Raw genomic sequence first — 22,787 nt, forward strand, 5'->3', positions numbered from 1 at the left:
TAATATGGCTAACATTTGGTTTAAGAATAATGAAAGAAGGTTATACACCTGGAAGAGACCTGAGACACTGGAAAGTTTCAGATAGATTTTGTAATGGTAAGAGGAACCAGGTTTTAAATTGTAAGACATTTCCAGTGGCAGATGTGGGCTCAGACCACAATTTATTGGATATGAATTGTAGATTAAAACTGAAGAAACAGAAGAAAGGTAGGAACTTAAGGAGACGGGACTTGGATAAACTGCAAGAACGAGATGTTTTGTTGAGTTTCAGAGGGACCATTAGGGAACGGTTGACAAGAACAGTGGAAAAAATACAATGCAAGAAGACTGGGTAGCTTTGACAGATGAAATAGTGAAGGCAGAAGACGATCAAGTTGGTAAAAAGACGAGGTCTAGTAGAAATTGTAGGATGACGGAAGAGATATTGAATTTAAGTGATGAAAGCAGTAAATATAAAAACGCAGTAAATGAAGCAGGGGAAAAGGAATACAAATGTCTCAAGAATGTGATCAACACAAAGAGCAAAATGGCGAAGCAGATAGAGGAGAGATATAAGGATGTAGATTCATATATCGCTAGGGGTAAGAGAAATACTGCCTACAGGAAAATTAAAGAGATTTTTGGAGAAAAGAGAACCACCAGTATGAATATCAAGAGCTCAGATGGGAAACCAATCCTAAGTTAAGAAGGGAAAGCAAAAAGGTGGAAGGAGTATGTAGAGGGTCTATAAAATTTCGATGTAATTAAAGGCAATGTTATGGAGATGGAAGAGGATGTAATTGATGATGAAACGGGAGAAACGATACTGCGTGAAGAATTTGACAGATTACTGAAAGACTTAAGTCGGAACAAGGTCCCAGGAGTAGACAACATTCCATTAGAACTACTGATAGCCTTGGGAGAGCCAGCCATGACAAAACTCTTCCATCTGGTGAGCAAGACGTATGAGACAGGCGAAATACCTTCAGACTTCAAGAAGAATATGGCCGGCCGGCGTGGCCGTGCGGTTCTAGGCGCTTCAGTCTGGAACCGTGTGACCGCTACGGTCGCAGGTTCGAATCCTGCCTCGGGCATGGATGTGTGTGATGTCCTTAGGTTAGTTAGGTTTACGTAGTTCTAAGTTCTAGGGGACTGATGACCTCAGATGTTAAGTCCCATAGTGCTCAGAGCCATTTGAACCATTTGAACCAAGAAGAATATAATAATTCCAATCTCAAAGAAAGCTGGTGTCGACGGATGTCGACTGAACTATCAGTTTAATAGGCCACACCTGCAAAATACTAACACGAATTCTTTACAAACGTACGGAAAAATTGTTAGAAGCCGACCTCGGGGAAGAACAGTTTGGATTCCGTAGAAATGTTGGAACACGCGAGGCAGTACTGGCCCTACGACTTATCTTAGAACATGGGTTAAGAAAAGGCAAACCTACGGTTATAACATTTGTAAACGGAGAGAAAGCTTTTGGTAATGTTGACTGGAATACTCTCTTTCAAATTCTGAAGATGACAGGTTTAAAATACAGGGAGTGAAAGGCTACTTACAATTTGTACAGAAACCAAATGGAAGTTATAAGAGTAGATGGGAAGGAAGGAAACAAAAGAAAACTTAGGAGTAGGTATTATAATTCATGGAGAAGAAATAAGAACTTCGAGGTTGGCCGACGACATTGTAATTCTGTCAGAGACAGCAAAGGGCCTGGAAGAGCAGTTGAAGAGAATGGACAGTGTCTTGAAAGGAGGATATTAGATGAACATTAGTAAAAGCAAAACGAGTATAATGGAATGTAGTCGAATTAAATCAGGTGATGGGAGGTAATTAGATTAGGAAATGAGTAAATGGGTTTTGTTGTTTGGGGAGCAAAATAACTAATGATGGTCGCAGTAGAGAGGATATATAATGTAGACTGGCTATGGCAGGAAAAGCATTTCTGCAGAAGAGATATTTGTTCACATCGAGTATAGATTTATGTGTTAGGATGTCTGTTCTGAAAGTGTTTGTATCGGGTGTAGTCATGTATGGAAGTGAAACATGGACGTTAAACAGTTGAGAGAAGTAGAGAATAGAAGCTTTGAAATGTGGTACTACAGAAGAATGCTGAAGATTCGATGGGTAGATCGTGTAACTAAAAAGAAGGTACTGAATAGAATTGGGGAGAAGAGGAATTTGTGGCACAGCTTGAGTAGCAGAACGGATCGGTTGGTAGGACACGTTCTGTGGCATGAAGTGATCACCAGTTTAGTACTGGAGGGAAGCATGGATGGTACAAATCGTAGAGGGAGACCAAGGCATGAATCACTAAACAGATTCAGAAGGATGTAGGTTGCAGTAGTTACTCGGAGATGAAGAAGCTTGCACAGGATAGAGTAGCATGTAAAGCTGCATCAAACCAGTCTCTGAACTGAAGACCACAACACAACTAATAATTAACGAGGAGATATTGAATGGAATGGAGGAGAGACGCAAGTGTAGCATCTATCTAACTGGAAGCAGCGAGACTTGCTAGCAGACATCAATAAATTGTCGATTTGGTAATGTAAGGAACGGTGTAAGTGTGTGTGTGTGTGTGTGTGTGTGTGTGTGTGTGTGTGTGTGTGCGTTCGTGTTTCGGTCGAGGGACACCTAGGGCTGATGAAAATAAATTACAAAAGGATGGATGTTGAAGTCTGAATATGATGATTTCAGATGGATTCAGACATACTTGCCTATTGAAGGTGAGCTACCAAATTTAATTATCTCTAGAGGAATGTTTTCTGACCCAGTGTAGTACATGTAGGACCTCGTTTGCTGATCGAGTTGGCATCCAGTTCTATTACGACACTGACGAACATTAAGAAAGAAAGTCCCCTGAATCAACAGAACTTCTTTAGAAACGCGGGGATATTTTACCCGCAGAGTTCCGGAAATTCATGACTGACAGGAAAGTGATGTTCTCAGCTTCCTTCGATGTTCCTGTTGAAGAAAGTATTGTATCGAATGTTTCTTATAACCCTCCGTAGAAACTCCTGAGTTTCTGTTGCCACAACTCGTTCTTTATTTTTCTGTCTAGCATTTGCGATTGAGGTGTAAGAATGGTTTATTCCTCATTCTGGACTTGGGTCTTAGAGATAGGGTAAAGGGTTTCACATTTCGCATCTATCTAAATTAAAATTTTGTTGTTTTTCACATTAGACTAGTCGTGCCTATTCGTATACACACTTAGCTACCAATCTGACTAACTTTCGAAATATAGTCCAGTGCAGTTCATTAATTTTTTTTTTTTTTTTTTGTATTTTTGCGAATGCTGTATCCAAGGGGCACTGCGACCTCCTGCTGTACATCTGTGTCTGCAAGACTGACTGCTCTGTAGACGTAAACAGCGTATCCACAACACGAGAAAGCCTCGGAGGATGGCACAAAGGACCTCAATGAAGTCATCCCTTCGCTTGGGGTGTTGACTCCATCAAACGACATTTCGCAGTGCCATGAACAACAGGACGACGTTATTGACAACTTTGGACATTGCTGCCACACTCTGAGGTTGCAATCCAACGATGTCGTTGGAGTAGGGTTGAAACTCCCAGGGGGTGATAGCAGTATCAATAACGTCGTTCTGTCTGCGTATAGCCGCAAGACAACTTTCACTGACTGAATTTTATTTTACAGGGACTTCAACAACCCAGGGTGTACAAACTGCATGTGTCGTCCGAGGTCCGCAACCGTTATGCTAAAACGCTTATTACCAGCAAGATTGGCAACCCTGCAAATCAAGCACAAGAAGTATCTTTCGACGCTGTGCTGCCTGAGAACGCTTTTATCTCCCGCTTCGTTATGTGAGTACACAGAGACCTGGGCAAGTAGTAGCAACAGAGTGCTACACATTTTCTCTACTTTGAGACCAATAAGCGGTTTCGAGATATGGACCAGATTTTTTTCACAGTAATAATAAAGTGCATTATTATTTTGCTTACTTAATAAGTTTTGAAGAAGCAATGTGTTGACACTGGATGGCGCATTAAGCAGGTCTGAGCTGATTCATTCTGCAAACTGAAGAAATACAATTGCAAATATCTGAGGAAATTCCAGAAATAACGCGCCTGGTGGCTCTTCGGAGAGAAATTCTGTGTAATTTTTCAGTTACTTCAATTCACATAGACCAAAATAGTTTGCAGTGCAGTTTATTTTCTATGAGATGTTGCTACAAAAGGTTGTTGGGCGTGATGATATGTGCTACTGTATTTACTGATGTCATTCTTTCCATCTATCACTGTAATTATGGAAAGAAGTGAAAATCACCTGATATCAAATCAAGGCCTTGAGGAGTATGCTGAAATTGCTTGCAGCCAAATATCAAGGTGTCTGAGCGTCGTATGTGAGTGCCCACACTGATTTAGGCTTTCCGCAATTTACCTAAGACATTTTTGAAGAGGAAACAATTGATTTCCTTGTCACCCTTGTTATTCCCACATTACACCTATAGTATTCACTTTAATTATTTACGTGTTTAACCTGATCTGATTAGGGCCATCAGGCTCTTTTACATCGGACAAGTGTTTCACTCATACTGTACATGCTTTACATCATAGTTACCCAACAAATAATGATCTTAATATGACAACTACTATTAAAATTGAATGTCTGAAGTGGCAGTTTAAGTAGTACTGACTAAGAACTAATAAAGTTAATACTGGCAGTGCTTGTACTTCTGCACTCTTAATGATAAGAGTAATAATAAAAATAATGTCACTCTTAAAACTTTTTCTATTGCACTCATATAGTTGGCGACCAAATCCGACTGAAATTTGCTGTTGTTTACTTTTTCTAGTGTTATAAATATTTGACAAATAACAAATGTGGGAAATGGTATTACTGATTTCCACAGCTGCGATGGATCAAAAAATCCACTACAGGTATGGTGCATTTTGTATGACTCAGTAATTTCCATTACATGGCTCATTACAGCTGATACTCCTGTAGATTTCTGGCGTTCCATTACTAAGAATAAGCAAGGTACGAAAAACTCAGCTCGTATGTTACAGGAATAGGTATATTGTCGGAAAGACGTATGTGATATTTAATGTTCGGGCGTTAATTTATTATGTCAAAATTATAATTCGAACAGTCCGCGGGTATACTCCCGGTCCATAGTGTCCAGCTGACACAATATTTCTGCGATGAGACATGTCGCCAACGTCAGGTGCACTGACGAACTGAGCCCCTGATTTCACGCTCTCACTAGGTCACGGACTGGTCATCGAGTCCAGCGCCAAAGGAAGCTAAGCAGCTTAGCTGTTGTTTTTCCGTTGGCATCTCTGGTGGTAGTGTTGACTCTCTTTGGAATGGTCGTCATGCTACTTCCGTAGATTTTGAAAACAGGCTACCGCTGCGAGGTCCTCAGTGGCAGGCTGTCGTCTGTCGGAATGCCGCTACTCCTTCACCCATTTCTCCGTGACTTGGTAGACATGCTGCTAGTTGCGCGGTGGTGGTGGTGGTAGGGGGGGGGTCAAGATGGCGTTAATTAGTCGCAGCTCCTTCCGGTACACCACCTCGTGCAACGGGGATGGCGGAGGTCGCACGGGTGGTGAGGAAGCGGAGGCTTGGGGATGTCTGTTGGCGCGAAGGGATAAGGGTTGTCCCAGTGTGGGTACGACCCATCCCTTATGGACGCCGCAGCCTTCTTGAGGAAGAGCTGCACTTTGCGCTCATCTGGGAGCGGCAGGCACAGGGGCAGCTCTTCGTCCTCCGATGCCTCTTCCTCGTCGTGGGAGGAAGCAGACGGCGTCTCTTCGCTGGCTGTTGTGGCTGTCTCCACAGCGGGAGACAGAGCAGGCGTCTCGACGTCCATCTCCAGGTGCACTGCCTCCAGCATTTCTGCAAGGGGTGAGGCGATGGCCATCTGTGTGGCGGTGTCCAGCCCCACCGGATGCCTCACAGGGGTGGCAGGGGCGGAGACAGGTGCCTTCTTCTTGAGATCCTGGTCTCCTCAGGCAGCTGCTGGAGCTGGTGATGGACAACTGCTAGCTCGTTCTTGAGTGCACCTCTTTCGGCTGCAAAGGCAGCGTGGAAGCCGGCCACGGCGTCATCAATGGCGGCTTCGATGTGGCGCGGCTCGCACCCCTCGCCGGAGCGGGGAGCCGGGGCGGCTGTCGTGGCGCCAGACATCGCCGCAGGGCGTGTCGCGGCCTGCTGGCGGCGGAACCCTTTCAGGTAGCCGCAGCTACACGACTTTGTGGCGTGTGAGCCGCCACAGTTCGCGCATCTGCAAGCCACTTCTCATGGCTTGTTGCAATTACGAGTATCGAGCACTGCCGCGCACTTCAAGCACGCGACGGCGTTCTTGCAAACACTCGCAGTGTGCTCCGTTTTCTGGCACTTTTGGCACTGCACCTTCTTCTGAGCACTCTTCGTATGCCATTTGCTGCCGCGGATGCTCCCCATCGCGTCGATGAGTAGCGCCAGTACGGCCGCCAGCTTGCCTCCCTTGTGACCAGCCATATCTAGCGGCTAGTGGCGTAGGCGAGGGATTGTAACGAAGTGAATGCGTGCGTCCGTGCTGAGTTCCTGAGGGCGGCCGCCTGTCTTAAATCCCCTCCTTCTGCGAGGTGTTTCCTCCGCGGTCCACGCCCGCCAAGAAATTGACACCTCAACGACCCGTACCGCCAAGACTTTATGGACTCCCTAAAGTCCACAAAGAAGGGGTGCCGTTACTCCCAATTGTCAGCAACATTCGGCACATACATATTTGCTGGCCAAATACCTGGCAGAATTACTAAGCCATTATGTGGGTAAATGCCCTCATCACGTTTGTAATTCTGTGGATCTTGTAAAACGTCTCGACAACTTCAAGTTAAAAGATATCCTGGTGAGTTTTGACGTTGTAACATTGCTCACCAGTGTGCCTCTTCGAGAGTCAGTTGAGCTTATTGCGCAGAAATTTGACGAGAAGACGACTAACTTTGTCAGGCACGTTCTGACCTCCATGTATTTTCTCTTTAATGGAGAATACTGTGAACAAACAGAAGGAGTCGCAATGGGGAGCCCATTCTCATCTGTGGTCGCAAATTTCTATATGGAGTACTTCGAGGAGGAAGCTTCGGCGTCATCCAAATGGAAACATGCTTGTTTTCCCAGTTATGTGGATGACACGTTCATGATCTGGCCCCTTGGAAGGGACAAGCTCCTAGACTTCCATATGCACCTGAACTCCATACATCCGAACATCAAATTCACTTTAGAGACCAAAGCAGAAAGAAGATTACCATTCCTGGACGTCATGGTCAAAAGAAGAGCGAATGACACCCTGGGCCACGGGGTATAAAGGAAGAAAACGCACACAGACCTGTACTTATATACAGATAGCTGCCACCACCTTTCGCAGAGGAATGGGGTGTTAAAAACACCGGTGCACAGGGTGCGCACCATCTCTGATGCAGAGAGTCTGCCCATAAGCTGGAACACCCCAAAATTGCATTCCGGTAAAACGGGTACTCGAAATGGCAGATCAGACGCGCTGTCCACCCGATCTCTACAGTACAGCGTGTGGAGACGAAAGAAGTCAGGGAGGAAGAGAGAGAGCCTATGTGCTCTATACTGGCGCACTATTGAATATTGAGGAAACACCTATGTCTTTTGCCAACCAATAGAACACGAGCATTATTGGGAAGTGTCAAAGACGATCTCAGTTTGCGGAAGGCCAGCATATACCAGATTCTGTGTCGATGTGGGAAGACTTTTATTGGATAGACGGTGCGCATCATCGAAGGTCGTTGCCGAGAACAACAGCGGCACACTCGACTTAGATACCCCAACAAGTTGGCGGTCGCAGAGCACTGTTTGTCCGAAAATCACGAAATGGACTACCAACATACCAGGGTCTTGGCACAGACATCTAAGTACTGGGACAGCGTCGTTAGAGAGACTATCGAAATTGCTACCAGGGACGGACTAATCAACCGAGATTGCGGCTATAACTTCAGCAACGCATGACAGTCAGCATGGAGTCTTATTAAAAAGATACTCAGTGTCCGTTTGTCACCATGGACCGGCAGTACACCCGTGGACTCTTCGAGCAAGAAATACCTTGGGAGAAACTGGAGAATCACAACATTATAACTGATAAATATTTAAATTATAGGTTTGTGCACGTTAAATAGTATATTAAGATATGAAAGCAATTTACAAGTAATTTCTTCATGATCTATAAACACTAGTTTCATGCACACTAAATATCATAAAAATCGTACAAAATATGTAAATAAAATATGTGTGTGTCTTTCCGCCACATTGCAAACGAGACTTAATTAAACCGTCTTGTGCATTTACGCACTACTTATAGAAGAGAGAAGGAGGCGATAAGGAAACGAATATGGGAAATGGGCATTTATTTATGGGGGAGGGGTGGTTTGGGACGTAAGCTATCATGGACAGACAACAGCGCATCGTGCATCTCGTTATCTGTTTGTACCCTGAGAAACGTAGACATGTCTGGAGAGAACCCAGCAACATAGACCGACTCTGTCTGACATGTGCAACAACGTTGTAGACAAGTGATATTCTGTAGTGGCATTGCATGAGGTCACCGTACGCCTCTCGTTGTTGAGAGCAACCGCACTGCTCTACGGTACAGGGACGAGACTCTCTGCAACCAGCAGTGCGATCGTATCGCCAACAATTATGGTGACAGTTTCGTCTTGAGGGGCGATCACTCGCGTGGACGTTGTGCTGTACTCGTGAACTCGTTGCTCCAGCATGTGGGATCACCAGAACAGAGTAGCCTGCCTGCTCCCCGAACGCGAATCCAGTCGAACATCTGCGGGCTCGATTGAAACGAGCTGTTTTTGCATGTCGACAACGACCACGTAGGCTGCCCAACTTATGCAGAATCGGCGTTGAAGACAGGGATAGTTTGGACCAGGATTGGTTAGATGTCGCATCGATGGTATGCCACGACGGATTCAAGCCAGCGCTCGAGTAAGAGGACATTTCACTACGTGTTGACGCATTGCTCAGAATTGATGTAAAAAGCGCCCATTGGAAACATACGATTTTGTCTTTACACTTTTTTTTTTCGTTTCCTTTTTTGACGTGGTGACCCGGACATATTGCAAATGAATATGTATTCATATATCAGAGCCAGTTTTTCTTTCTTTGTGCTATGAAATTAGAAATACTGAGGTTATGGAATATTTGATGTGTGGAGAATAGCAGACCAGCTCGCCAAGCCTGCCGGTTCACAATGTCACTTCATTGTGAGCTCTGCTTGCAGTATTAATTGCTGCTTTTCTTAATGTTTGTAAATGAGTATGGTCCTGCAGTAAATCTGATTTTAGTACGCTCACGTATAACATCTTTGGTATGTCACACTTTCTATAATTTAATTTACAATGTTAGCTTAAAAGCAGAAATTGAACATGCTTCGTCCGGTTGAAACCATGTATAGCGTTGACAAATTGTTGTAGCATCTGTGTGTAGCGCTCTATGTTCGCTGTGACGTGATAGAATGCGACGAGGAAATGTGACCCGGATTCACCTATGTGATATCGTATACCAAACATTCGAGTACTGGGCGTACACAGAGGGCATGCGCATCTGACTGTGATTTTCAGTAGCTCAAATGTATGAAACCTGTACTATTACATATCCGTCAAGGCGAAATCGTACTCGTTAGATGGAAACCAATCACCGAGATCTTACCCATCGGTAGCAGATCACACCAAACGCTGACAGGAAGTTACGAATTTTCTATTGTCTTTGGGTAACAACTCATGAAGAGTAGGACTTCTGTTACGATGCATCGTTGAAGACTTCCGCAATGTCCTGAGGCCATTACCAACAGGAAGGTCAGACTGGCCAGGATTTCAACCTACAGACTTAATGGGACTCGAAGAACAATTAGCTTACACGTCGATCAAACTTTCTGGGGTCAACACATTCCGCCGATCGCTTTTTGGTTGTACCTGTGGCGTTCCCTGTCTTCTGGAATTTGTCGTGCAGTTTCTTGTTGTGGTCTTGTTAGATGTGCACTTACCATATTTTTCGGTGAAGACATTCCCAGTCAAAATATGACTGGCACATCAGATGTACCGAAATACACTGCGTACTCTCTGATGTAACGTGTCACAGTTTCTTCATCAATTGAACAAGCAACTTACCGCCAACAGGAAAGAAACATTCTTCATAAGATTGCACCACTTTTTGGTATTATTTAGGACGAATACATAGAAGAAACACCGAATAGTGCAGTGTAATTCTGGATCATCCAGGCCACTGTCTTGCTGTTCTTATAACTAAATGGCCGTAAGATCTTCCAGCTGAACAACGACCGTACATCGATAGATAACTACAGTAGTAACACTTCGGACGCGTATTCGGGACGACGTACTTCAATTTCCCGTAGCAGTGGACTCGCTATTGAACTCGGTAAACTGGGTATCCTGTCGTTACGCACCTTGTATTGAGAATACGTTTTATAATGATAGGCTTTTAGTTACTGTAGGAGTTACCCTCTGATTGAAAATATCCTTGGAAAAGGCTTCATGTTCTTCGTTACCAGAATATAAAATCAGGAATGTCTGATCTTGTCTTTTCGCTTCTCGAGACCATTTTTGTGTGACCACATCTGTCACTAAAAAGAACAAAACCTTGATTTTCTTACCAGTTATGCACAGCACAGATAAAGTACGTCAATAGACCAGACTGAATTTGTACTGAAAGATGGAGTATTATTTCCTATTAAATGGCAGGGAGAGATTACAAATGATTTGCGTTCAACGAACTGTTGGCCATGGGCATTATCTGACAGTACATGGTCATATCCAGAAATATTTATAAGGTATAGAGAGAAAAAAAAGTAACTCAGATGTGTGTGCAGAGCCACTAGCACACTTTTCCACGTCATACTACAGTGTCTGCTTTATGAAACCATGACGGTAGAAGAGAGGCAGCAGATTTATTGCAATTCCGTCGATGACGTGTTGCAAAATGAGAATTTGCCTCTTCAACAAAACATGCTCAAACTTTTCATGGAATCAAGAGAGAACAACCTGACGAACTGCTCAGAACAGAAGAATGAGACTTGCCATGTGGAGAGAGTACGTCTCGATCAACAAATACACATATATTACACATATACTCCAGTAGCTACCATATGGTGCACGGTGGCGGGTACGTTCTACCACTGCTAGTCATTCCTTGCCCTGTTCCAATAAAAAATGGACACGACGATAGGAATGAAGGAAAGACTGGTCTTCGTTTCTGAAGCCCATTTGTCTTGAGATATCAGTGAATTTCGAAGGGATCCTGGTTCTTAGTAGCTAACCTGCCACAGAGGTGGTGAAAAGGCTCCAGTACACCACAGTCTCGCGTCGTGATGGAACTGAACCGTTACATCCAGTAGAAATGCGCTGGACCCAAAACCGAGAGAACTGTAGATCTAAACAACTCTCTGCTGCCATAGTGTGATGGTAGTGAGTGGAGTGGTCAAAAGGTATGCACAACAACATTGCAATAATAACGAATTTTTTACTATCAGCGCAAAAACATTCATGTGAATCCAAAACTCAATCAAGAGCGGAACTCAAAATTACAGTTTTACCATCACAATCTATAACAACCCCAATTTATAAAATTGTGTAAAAGAATGTAAGACAACACCACTTATATCGTTGGCCATCAAGTTTAGAATTATTTTAAGAAAGTTAAACACCTAGAACAGAATTAAAAGAAGTAGCCTAGCATCTGCATTCCTACAAAAGTATCAGTAGTAGCAAATACATTTATAACGTTCGAATTTCGAATATGGAACGTGCAGTTACACCAAATGAACTTCTGATCGGCTGAAAAGAAGTGTGGTAAAACACTAGTTTGAATGTCGTCTCGGTAGGCCACACAAGGTAACTAAAGGTCCCTTAATGCCGATTAATAATGAATGACAAGCATTACTAGTAAACACATTCACTTTGTTTGATTCGACAACAGTACACATCACTCGGTGCAATTTGGTATGATACACTTTATATTGATCTGTATTTGAACAAAATAGGTTGGACCATTGCTCGAAATCATATGCTGGCTGCAGAATCCGTGTGTAGGTCCGTGTGCAGGTCCCACTTCTCGCTCTGTCAGCACAGGCTCATCCTGCGCAGGTTGTCGCTTCTACCTTAGCTCGTTGACCACTAAGCAGGAAGTAAGGCCACTGAGGAAGACCAATGAAGAAGCCATGGAGGCCATGGATCGCCACCTCTTTAGGTTTGACCAAGGTCTAAATTATTTCAGCACGTGCGCCAGACGTGACGGATCTGTTGGGCGGATATTCAAATGGGCTCACGAATGTGACAGATTTGAACTGTTATATACTTATGACTGTAAGTCAAAAAATTTTCGTTTAAAATTTCAAAACTACTTGAATTGCTAAATGGATCGCTAGGTGTCCAATCATAGAAATCTGAAAGGCGCATCCACCGAATGGTTAATGCTTCAGAGTTTTCATTTTTATTTGATATCAGTTATAATGCAGATATCGTGTTTTATAACTTCAGCATCTCTTCGAATAACGAATGTTGATCGTGGGTGAAACAGCCACCCAACACCGTGTTATAGCAAATAAAATGCAAACACATGTTGTTCAAGTACTGTGCTTTAGTAACTTTTACATATAACTGATGCAACTTTGGCGAATGTGTGGTCAGCAAGCTACAATGAGGCCTAACAACACTGTTATTTCATGTAATACCTTGTGCAACAAATAACATACCAATAAAACGCTGAACCCATTCACCCAGACGCACTCGGAATAATTACTATGGAAACAAAATAAAAACAAAAATGCAGAGTTCACAATCAAAATAGTAATTAAAATAATTTGTAGTATTTGTAGTGTTACGAAAGACTGTGATGGTTTTCTGACTCAAATTTTATCACCTCAATCTAAAATAATCACTCCTCAAAATGAATTTTAGGACCAATAGTTATTTAGAAAGGACTACAAGAGTTCCTACTAGAAATATTTATTTACTCTTTTGTGGAATTCATACGAAATCTTTTCACAATTTTCAACAGTTAAATTTTCAAAATTTAATCACAGATGAATTAACTATTTCGACTGAAAATAATGGTCAGTTTCAGTCACCTCTGTTTGAAGTGCATCCTTTTTAATAAAGTAATTTTTTCCTCTTGTATGTTTATCGATAACGAGATTGTTTGTTGTAATCCACTCTGCAACAATGTACACATTGGAGAGTCTCTCTTTCCCCGTACTGCAAATGAAAACAAGTATAGTCAACATCTTGAAATAATAGTCAGAACAGTACATTTTATTGATTACTTCACTTTTAGTGAAATGAAAATTCAGAGAGACTTGTGCCTTTTTTGAAATGTCAAAAAAATGGCTCTGAGCACTATGTGACTTAACTTCTGAGGTCATCAGTCGCCTATAACTTAGAACCAATTAAACCTAACTAACCTAAGGACATCACACACATCCATGCCCGAGGCAGGATTCGAACCTGCGGCTGTAGCGGTCGCTCGGTTCCAGGCTGTAGCTCTAGAACCGTACGGCTACTCCGGCCGACTTGAAATGTCACTTTCAGTTTGTTCACAACATCCTGAACAAATTCTCAGGGGACAGCACCTTCCAGCACTTGGCTGCCGAGTGGTGGAGGGGGGAAACCAGGCCGCTTTCGTCAGGCAATGCTGCCACTACACATGTGCCTACTGGTTTTTCACCGTACGGTACAACAGTCACTTCGTAACAGTTGTGGCAAATAAAGGCACAGTACTGTCAGATCTTCGGCATCGGCAATGGCTGGACATAAAATATTAGTTGGGCAAAGTCCAGTGACTTCAGCCGATTTAGGACTAGGAGGACCTGATTCAGGACGTTATGAACAAACAGCAACTGTAGGATATTTCATTGACCTTCGTTAGCCAGAACAAAGTTCATACTCTCACACTGATAGATACCTCTGTAACAGTATTGTCAATAACTCTATAGGTTTTGCCATGTGATGAAGTGGCTTCAGTCATCTCACACACATGCATACATCATATTCAATCAATCATATATTCACAAGCAATACATGTACAGACAGTTTTTATTTAAAACACATTGCCACAGAAACAAATTCATTTACAATCTGCAGTGTCGACCCATTGTTCAGGAAAGTTTCCCTCGGTGATCAAGCGAATGACGGAACTGGAAATCTCCTGTCAAACATTTCCAGTTGTGATTAGCTCTGTCCCGTCCGATTTTTGTGTGGAAAAAGCCAAGTTCTACGACAACCCGTCTTGCTCGCACTAGTTGGGTATGAATGATGTAATAAGAATTGTCGCACACAGTGAGTCATGGGATACCTCCTAAAAATGTATCGGACATCCTTTTGCGCGTCGTTGTGCAGCAACTCGGCATGGACTCAACAAGTCGTCGGATGTCCCCTGAAGAAACAATTAGGCCTGCTGCCTCTACAGCCATCCAGAGAAACGAATGTGTGCCCGTGCCGGTTTTTGTGCACGAGCATTCTCGATTATGTCCCATAAACGTTCGATGGAATTCATGTCGGACGACCTGGGTGGCCAAATCATACACTTGCACTTCTTCCAACGAACTGCGAACAACTGTGGCTTGGTGACATGGGATATTGTCATGCATAAAAATTCCCTCGTTGTGTGGGAACTTGAAGTCCCTGAATGGCTGCAAATGATCTGCAAGTAGCCGAACATTCCGAGGAGCCAGTCCATTCTATGTAAACCCAACCCACACCATTATGGAGCTACCAGAATCTTGCACAGTGCCTCGCAGACAACTTGGGGTCCGTGCCATCGTGGGGTCTGCGCTACCATCAGCTCTTACCAACAGAAATCAGGATTCATCTAACAAGGCAAGGGCTTCCCAGGCGTCTAGGGTCCAACCGATGTGGTCACGAGCCCAGGAGAGGTTCAAATGGCTCTGAGCACTATGGGACTTAACTTCTGAGGTCACCAGCCCCCTAGAACTTAGAACTACTTAAACCTAACTAAACTTAGGACATCACACATATCCATGGCCGAGGCAAGATTCGAACCTGCGACCGGAGCGGTCGCGCGGTTCCAGACTGTAGCGCCTAGAACGGCTCGGCCACACTGGCCGGCCCCAGGAGAGGTGTTACAGGTGATGTCGTGCTGTCAACAGAGGCACTCGCGTCGGTCGTCTGCAGCTATAGCCCATTAGTGCAAAATTTCGCCTCTTTGTCCTAACGGATATGATCGTCGTACGTCCCACATTGATTTGTGCTGTTATTTCACCCAATGTTGCTTGTTTGTTAGCAGAGACAACTCTACACAAAATCCTATGCTATCGGTCTTTAAGTAAAGGCCATCGGCCTTTACGTTGTCCGTGTTGAGAGGAAACGCCTGAAATTTGGTATCCTCGACAAACCCTTGACACTGTGGAACTTGGGACATTGAATTCCCTAACGAATTTCGAAGTGGAGTGTCCAATGCGTCTAGCTCCAATTAACGTCCCGCGTTCAAAGTCTGTTAATTCTCGCCGTGAGGTCTTAATTACGTCTAAAATCCTTTCACATGAATCACCTGAGTACAAATTTCAGCTCCGCTAATGTACTACCCTTTCATAATTTGTGTATGTGGTACTACCACCATCTGCGTATGTGCATTCGCTGGCCCATGACTTTTCCACTTCAGTGTACTACTGAATACAGAATTTTATTTTGTACTACTTAATACAGATATTTTACGTTCTTTGCACAATGTTGGTTAGTTTTACACGCCGCTCATCGGTGGCATCACATTGCTATTGTGATTGTACATCAGCTTGTACACCAAATAAGATGATTTGAAGCAAATTTATAACAAATTAAGAAAGAAAATAAATTGGTGTATCTGTAATGAGAATTTACTGTGCCTTTACGTTGTGCGTGAAGAGGGGTTTTGTACTGATGAAATGAGATTTATCGTGCATCCGTGCTGTTCTGCTATTGTCTCTGAATGACTGATTCGACACACCCACTGACTGCAAATTTTGTAGGAGGAAAGTGAGTGACGTGGGTGACTGTTTTTGCAGAGAGATGGACGGCGTGGCGTATGAGGCGTTCGTGCGAGGCAAAGAGGAGGCCCGCCAGCAGTACCAGGCAGCGGTGGCGGAAGGCCGCGGCGCGGCACACGTCGCTCTCAGGTGGGGGTATACACGCACACGCAGCTGTAGTAACGTCTCAGAGGCAGCGGCACATGCCAACAGCCAAGCAGCTACCAGATTCTCATCTAATAATGCACTTCAAAAAAGCAACCTAGGGTCTTGTCATAAATGTGTGTGCGTGTGTGTGTGTGTGTGTGTGTGTGTGTGTGTGTGTGTACATATCTATGTGTGCTTTAGTTGCCATATTCATGACCACCCTCTACGATGTGGAACATACAAGTGCATTCACAAACATGATACTTTTTCTCTGTGAAGTCATATCTACATGCTGGCCACCCACAAAACAAACTTTTTATAGTCCTATAACTATTTCTCGTAAGTACAACCCAATCATATACGGACAGTGTCTGCCCAGGAGTTCATCTGTTGAGTAGAAAGAGCTGTCAGGCAGAAATAATCTCAAGTTTTTTCTAGAACTTTCATTACATCACGGCAAGTTTAGCTGACAAGGGAGATGGCATGATATTTTCCAATTGCCCCTGACTGCTAACAAAAAACTCCTTAAGCAAGTAAATCTGTTGTGAGTAAGTTGTTAGTTTTCCTAGTTTTTAAACACTTACCTAAATGAAATATGAGAGCCAACATCAGATATTATGATTACAGGATGTCTCCTTGCAACGAATCATTTGTATCTACACGCGAAATTGCCCCATAAAATTATTTCACATGACGTTAATGAACAAACGTATGAGAAAAGTAAGCTACTTTTACAATGCTTTTACATCCAAAATCAGCAATTAGACCAAGAGAAACTGTCGCTGAACTCTATCGTTTGAGAAGATTTATAACTCATGGCTAGAGCAATCAGTTTTCCGTGTTTACTTTCCTTCAAGCGTATTGTTATTTATGATTTGCCTCATAAAGCATTGAATAAAGGGTGCTTATAAATTAAGTAGTAGACTATTTGACCAGAACCAATCAATAATACATTTGAACTTTTCATTTATTGCTTCTTCTGCTGTTGCACCTCTAGCGAGCTTCGTTATGCCGCTCGTATTACCACGAAAGTTCACTATTTCTGCTTCATTGCTTTAACGTGGAGGGTCAGTAGGCCCCAGAATCAAGCCCTGCAAAACGCCAGTAATAATTTCACTACCCGCGACATTGTTGTGAATAAAAACAGAGATCCAGGAAATGTATATTATGTTTATTTTATTCCAGTCAGTGATCACAAATTCTTTTTTTATCCTCAGGTGAAGATCTTTCTTTGTTATGATCACGGACTGGATTAAACGAAACAAATACTACAGATCCTTGATCATAAGTTTTGATTATGTTACAGCTTGTGAAACTACCGCCATGTCTTGTTTACACAAGAGTTAAAAGGTTCCGTGAACTAAAGCAGAAAATAAGTTCCGAGATAATCAATATTAAGACCAACAAGCAATGTATTGCAGCAGGTGCCGTAAGCCAAGGTGAAAATTAAACAGGATTCAACATTTTCTTTATCAGTTAAAACCAAATCTGAGATTAACAGAATGAAGGCCTAGTTACATGAATCGAAAAAAGGTATTTAATAGAGAAGATTTTGAACAACATTTACAAGTAAGTAAAGAATATTTTTGTAACAAATTTCAGCTTTTGTGACAAGAGATTTCTGATAGGGTTCAGAATAATGTTACAAAATCGAAAAAAAGTGAAACAAAACTTTTAGAAAACTGTCGAAATTTCAGATTTCAAATATTGCAAAAACTAAGTTTGCCTTTGATTAACATTGCTTTAATTACGAAGTAACTGACTAAACAAATATCAAGCTGAATGATGGTGAACTTACTTTGCTGAATAAATGTTAAGAAGAAAAGAGTCGGGCGCGTCTTAGTTCAGACTAAAATTACATGTTAAGCAGCAAAGATGCCGAAACTGGAAATTATCCAGCCAGTAAAGATGTTAGTCGGAAGTTAGACAAAGAGGAGACAATGGCCACTACAGCAGACACGGGGTTGTATTGATAAAACAGAAGAGTTATTTGCAAAAAATGAAATATTTGTTCACAGAGACCCAACTAGGAATATCTAAACTGAACAGCAAAACATACATTGCTACCAACTTCTTAAAGAATTAGAAAAGAAATCGCTGAAACTGATGAATGCGGAACTTCTCCACCTTCTATTTCAGATTAAAATGCCAGTCGTGAACAACGTATCATCACCAGACTATAAACTAAATAGATTTATTTGACGATTCCACACCGAATTTATTGATCAGGAAATGTTCTGAACAGGCGTGCGTCATCACATTTTAAGCACATATTTCGTATGTATGACAGTAACGCTTTTCATTGTAACATAATGCTTGATTACAAAGTATAGACTCTCCCTCAGCTGTGTTTGGTTTCCTTGTTTTCTGCAGATCTGAAGACGGTCACTACTGACGGAAATCGATAGTCTGAGGACAATTTTTTTTAAATTGTAGACTAAAATAAAATTAAGTATTCCGTAGTAATTTTTCTCACTCGGAAGATTCATCGTAAAAGCTGCATGAGCAATGTAAAATGACCCCCTGCGTCTTATCGGTTAAATATGACGTGAACCACTTATTCATTTTTCCGTGAAAGCCTTAAACTTTGAGTTTCTTCAGAATAGTGTTGCGAAATGCAGAGGCAAATTCCTTAGATAAATCTCAAAAACTCCTAGTAGGTGAAATCAGATATCTTAATACATGGTAAGAGACATGGTACGTGGTATATTCAGTGACGAGGCCCTTCTGAAACCACCATTGTAAGTGACACAGAATCTAATTTACAGATATGTTCATTCGGGAGGACGACGGTTGAAATCCTCGTCCGACCATCCTGATTTAGGTTTTCTGTGGTGTCACTAAATCACTTCAGGCAAATGCCGGGATGTCTTCTGTGAAAGGGCACGACCGATTTCCTTCCCCATTCTTCCCTAAGCCGAGCTTCTGCTCCGTCTTCCGTCTCTAACGACCTCGTAGTCGACGGGACGTTAAACACTAATCTCCTCCACAGATATGTTCAACCATTCTTAAGTGGGTCACGTTTTCCGAACTTTGGAGAAAGAAATTGACAATGAAATGAATCCAGATTTACTGATATCTCTCCTAATAGTTACCTAGAAGAGGGATCTAAAAGGTTTATGGATATATGTGTTTCCTTGTGTTCGTGTGTGTGTGTGTGTGTGTGTGTGTGTGTTCCCGAGCGTGCGCGGGCGCGGATGAACGAGTTTATGACTTTCATTCACCGTATTACAAATATCTTACGTTATTTTTATTTGTTAGCGTAATGTTACTATCGAATGTTGCAGTGCACGCGATTCCAAAGTGGTACACGTGTGGGTGAATGTTGAGGCGCAGAAAAAAGTAACCTTCAACCTGACATATGAGGAGCTGTTGCAGAGAGAAACAGGCGCCTACAACCTCCGCATCAACATCAATCCTCGACAGGTATGCCCACCACTGGCTAACGGGGGGGCAAATGCCGTATCACAGGCGACTGTTACTTCTATTATACTGTCCGTGTTACCTCTAATGTAGAACTATGTTTGTACTAGAAGAGTAAGAGAACTTCCTTGGTACTAGAGTGAACTTCTTTTTTGTGAAAATTTGGAAATTTGTGGTAAGTTACTATGGGACCAAACTGCTGAAGTCATCGGTCCCTAGGCTTACACAAGACTTAATCTAACTAACTTACGCTAAGGACAACACACACACCCATGCCCGAGGGAGGACTCGAACATCCGACAGGGGGAGCCGCTCTTTTTTGTGACAGCAGTCTTCTGAATGGTGGCGGCCGCGGTGGTCTAGCGGTTCTAGGCGCTCAGTCCGGAGCCGCGCGACTGCCACGGTCGCAGGTTCGAATCCTGCCTTGGGCATGGATGTGTGTGATGTCCTTAGGTTAGTTAGGTTTAAGTAGTTCTATGTTCTAGGGGACTGATGACCATAGATGTTAAGTCCCATAGTGCTCAGAGCCATTTGAACCATTTTCTGAATGGTATGATGCAACCCGCCATGAATTTCTCTCCTGTGCCAACCTCACCATCTCAGAGTAACTCTTGTATCAGACGACCTTAATTACTTGTGTCAGATGTATTCCAATATCTGCCTTCCTCTATAGTTTTTATCCTGTACAATTCCCTCGAAGAACCAATGACGGAAATAAAAAAAAATGGTTCAAGAGCGGAATTAAAATTCAAGGTGAAAGGATATCAGTGTTGACATTGCTATGAAGTGGAGAAGAATTATAGAATCTGCTGAAAGGAATGAAGAGTCTAATGAATAAGAGTCCTCCCTCGGGCATGGGTGTGTATGTTTGTCCGTAGGATAATTTAGGTTAAGTAGTGTGTAAGCTTAGGGACTGATGGCCTTAGCAGTTAAGTCCCAAGATTTCCCACACATTTTTCTCAAGTCAATCAAATACTGCAAACCTGCGATGTCTACTTTTCCCTCAGGTTAGAGTTCTCCAGAACTGGTCTTATCGAGGGAGAAAAAGAAATCATTCCGTTGTACGTCACAAGCTATCCTCGCCAATATTTGCTGAAATAACGTTACAAAGGTGCTACAACCCTGATACAAATACATCTAAATTAACCAATAGACCTAGCGATCATAATAATACAACAAGAGAGTAAGTACACGTACACAGGTATATACAGACAGCCATCTGATAGCATGGAATTTCAGTGGATTATCAATAGATACAGAGACATTGTGGTAACAAATATAACATGCCTCACAACAATCCTTTGATAGCAGCGAACTGAAGAGGATTGACGATTGATACAGATACTGGATGTAAATACATGTAACATATTGTGCATAATGAGGCGAATAGGTCCAAGTCAATTACACTATTGGTAATAAGCCATTAGAATCAGTATCTATCATATAATACCATTGAGTAACTGTCCTGACTGAGCTTGAGTAGAATAATCACGTAATATAACTTGTAGGAAATAGGATACTATGTAGCTGTTTGTTGGAAGACTCTTAAGTAACCGTAATTAATTACACATGAAAAAATAGGTTTACAAAACACCTGCTCGACCAATCTTCGTTTACGTGTACTTGCTCGTCATCCTAAGACCTTGTCATTCATCACTAGTATTGTAATTTTGCATTACTTGCACTTTAATGAAGGTACTCATTCATAATTAGATCTAAGTACAAGACTATGTGCTTAAGAATGATTGAAGAAGTAGTTGACCAAGACATTCCCATTATCATCCACCCTTTCCTCCCTCCATCCCTCCCTCCCTCTCTCTCTCTCTCTCTTTCTCTCTCTCTCTCTCTCTCTCTGTCCCCCTCTCACACACTCACTCCCTCACTCTCACACACACACCCGCGTACACACACACACACACACACACACACACACACACACACACACACACACACACACAGATGTTGGCCATAGGAAAGGGCATATGAAGTGAAAGTAATAACAAATACAATGTACAGGACCCAGTACAGAAAAAAAGGTAACCTATAAAGGAAGGTAGGAGAATACGTCCCCTTGACAAGGAAGTTATTGGAAGCAGAGTTCAAATTCACATAAGTTAGGGACAGGGAACGAAATCGGTTTTTTTCTTTCCACAGGAATTGCCTCGACATTTGCTTAATTGATGTAGGGAAACTATATAGCCAGATGGAGATTTGTACCCAACTCCTCCTACACCTGAGTGAACGAAGAGTGTTGGGAGACTATAGAGCGAGACGAGAGTACTATCTCTTGCTTGTTGATAAAGTCAAGTAGATAATACTAAAATAAACAGATGCAGAAAATTCTCAATCATCGACCAGGTTCAGACCTGTGGCTACCAGCTGGATCACAATGACAGTGACAACAAAAGCTCTGCCCGTTGCGATGGAGGAGATATGAGATACTGGAAGAGATCATCCAGTATAAAGATTCCTCTAGCCCTTACAGTCAATAACAGCGCCGTAAAACCTCGGATTTTGCGTGACCACAAACTATGTAAATTGTCGGAATACTTGACGAGGATGGTTTCTCCGGCCTTAAGAACCTTGTTCGATGCATGATTTACATTCCCTTATTTCAAGAAACTGCATAGTGGGTGTTATCATAATGTCAGATTCTAGTACTAACGAATTTTAGTTTCAGCGTTTCTGTATAGCTATCAGTGTTTTTCGGCGTAACTAAATAATGACTCCCAACATTTTCTTGTTGCAGCTAGTAAATGACCTGGCGGTTGAGGTGCATATAGAGGAGAAAGCGCCTCTGCGTCTGGTGGAGGTTCCCACACTGCGACAGAGCAACGAGGTCCTGGAGTCGCTGAACAATGATTGTAAGTCGTCATGAAGTGCACTAACAGAAGTATCACTCAACTGCAAGCTCAGCTTGGACGAAGTGTTCGGGAATATTGACACAAAGTGTTTCAGATGTAAGGTATCTTGTCGCTGAGCAGTTCTATATTATGACTAACTGACAACCTCAGCTGCCGACAGGTGTTGTTGATATACCTCCATGTGGACAGCTGAAAATGTGTGCCCCGACCGGGACTCGAACCCGGGATCTCCAGCTTACATGGCAGACGCTCTATCCATCTGAGCCACCGAGGACACAGATGAATAGCGTGACTGCAGGGACTTATCGTTGCGCGCTTCCGGTGAAGACTCACATTCCCAACTGTCCACAATTCTAGAT

At 42.7% G+C, this 22,787-nt stretch overlaps 1 protein-coding gene and 1 non-coding gene across 3 annotated transcripts in view; one reads left to right on the forward strand and one right to left on the reverse strand.

The window, feature by feature from the left end:
• LOC124564066 (inter-alpha-trypsin inhibitor heavy chain H4-like) overlaps positions 1 to 22,787 on the forward strand; it is a 158,094-nt gene that overhangs the window by 16,368 nt on the left and 118,939 nt on the right. For both annotated transcript variants that reach the window (XM_047130991.1, XM_047130995.1), the window contains exons 2-5: positions 3,646 to 3,812; positions 16,034 to 16,144; positions 19,429 to 19,567; positions 22,314 to 22,428. In XM_047130991.1, the coding sequence (XP_046986947.1) occupies positions 3,646 to 3,812; positions 16,034 to 16,144; positions 19,429 to 19,567; positions 22,314 to 22,428 (532 nt within the window). The remainder of the gene's footprint in view (positions 1 to 3,645; positions 3,813 to 16,033; positions 16,145 to 19,428; positions 19,568 to 22,313; positions 22,429 to 22,787) is intronic.
• On the reverse strand, positions 22,629 to 22,702 carry Trnat-ugu. Its single transcript has one exon. It is a non-coding gene; the product is annotated as a tRNA-Thr (tRNA).

Source organism: Schistocerca americana, chromosome 1, assembly GCF_021461395.2.
Source record: "Schistocerca americana isolate TAMUIC-IGC-003095 chromosome 1, iqSchAmer2.1, whole genome shotgun sequence".
NCBI lineage: Eukaryota > Metazoa > Arthropoda > Insecta > Orthoptera > Acrididae > Schistocerca > Schistocerca americana.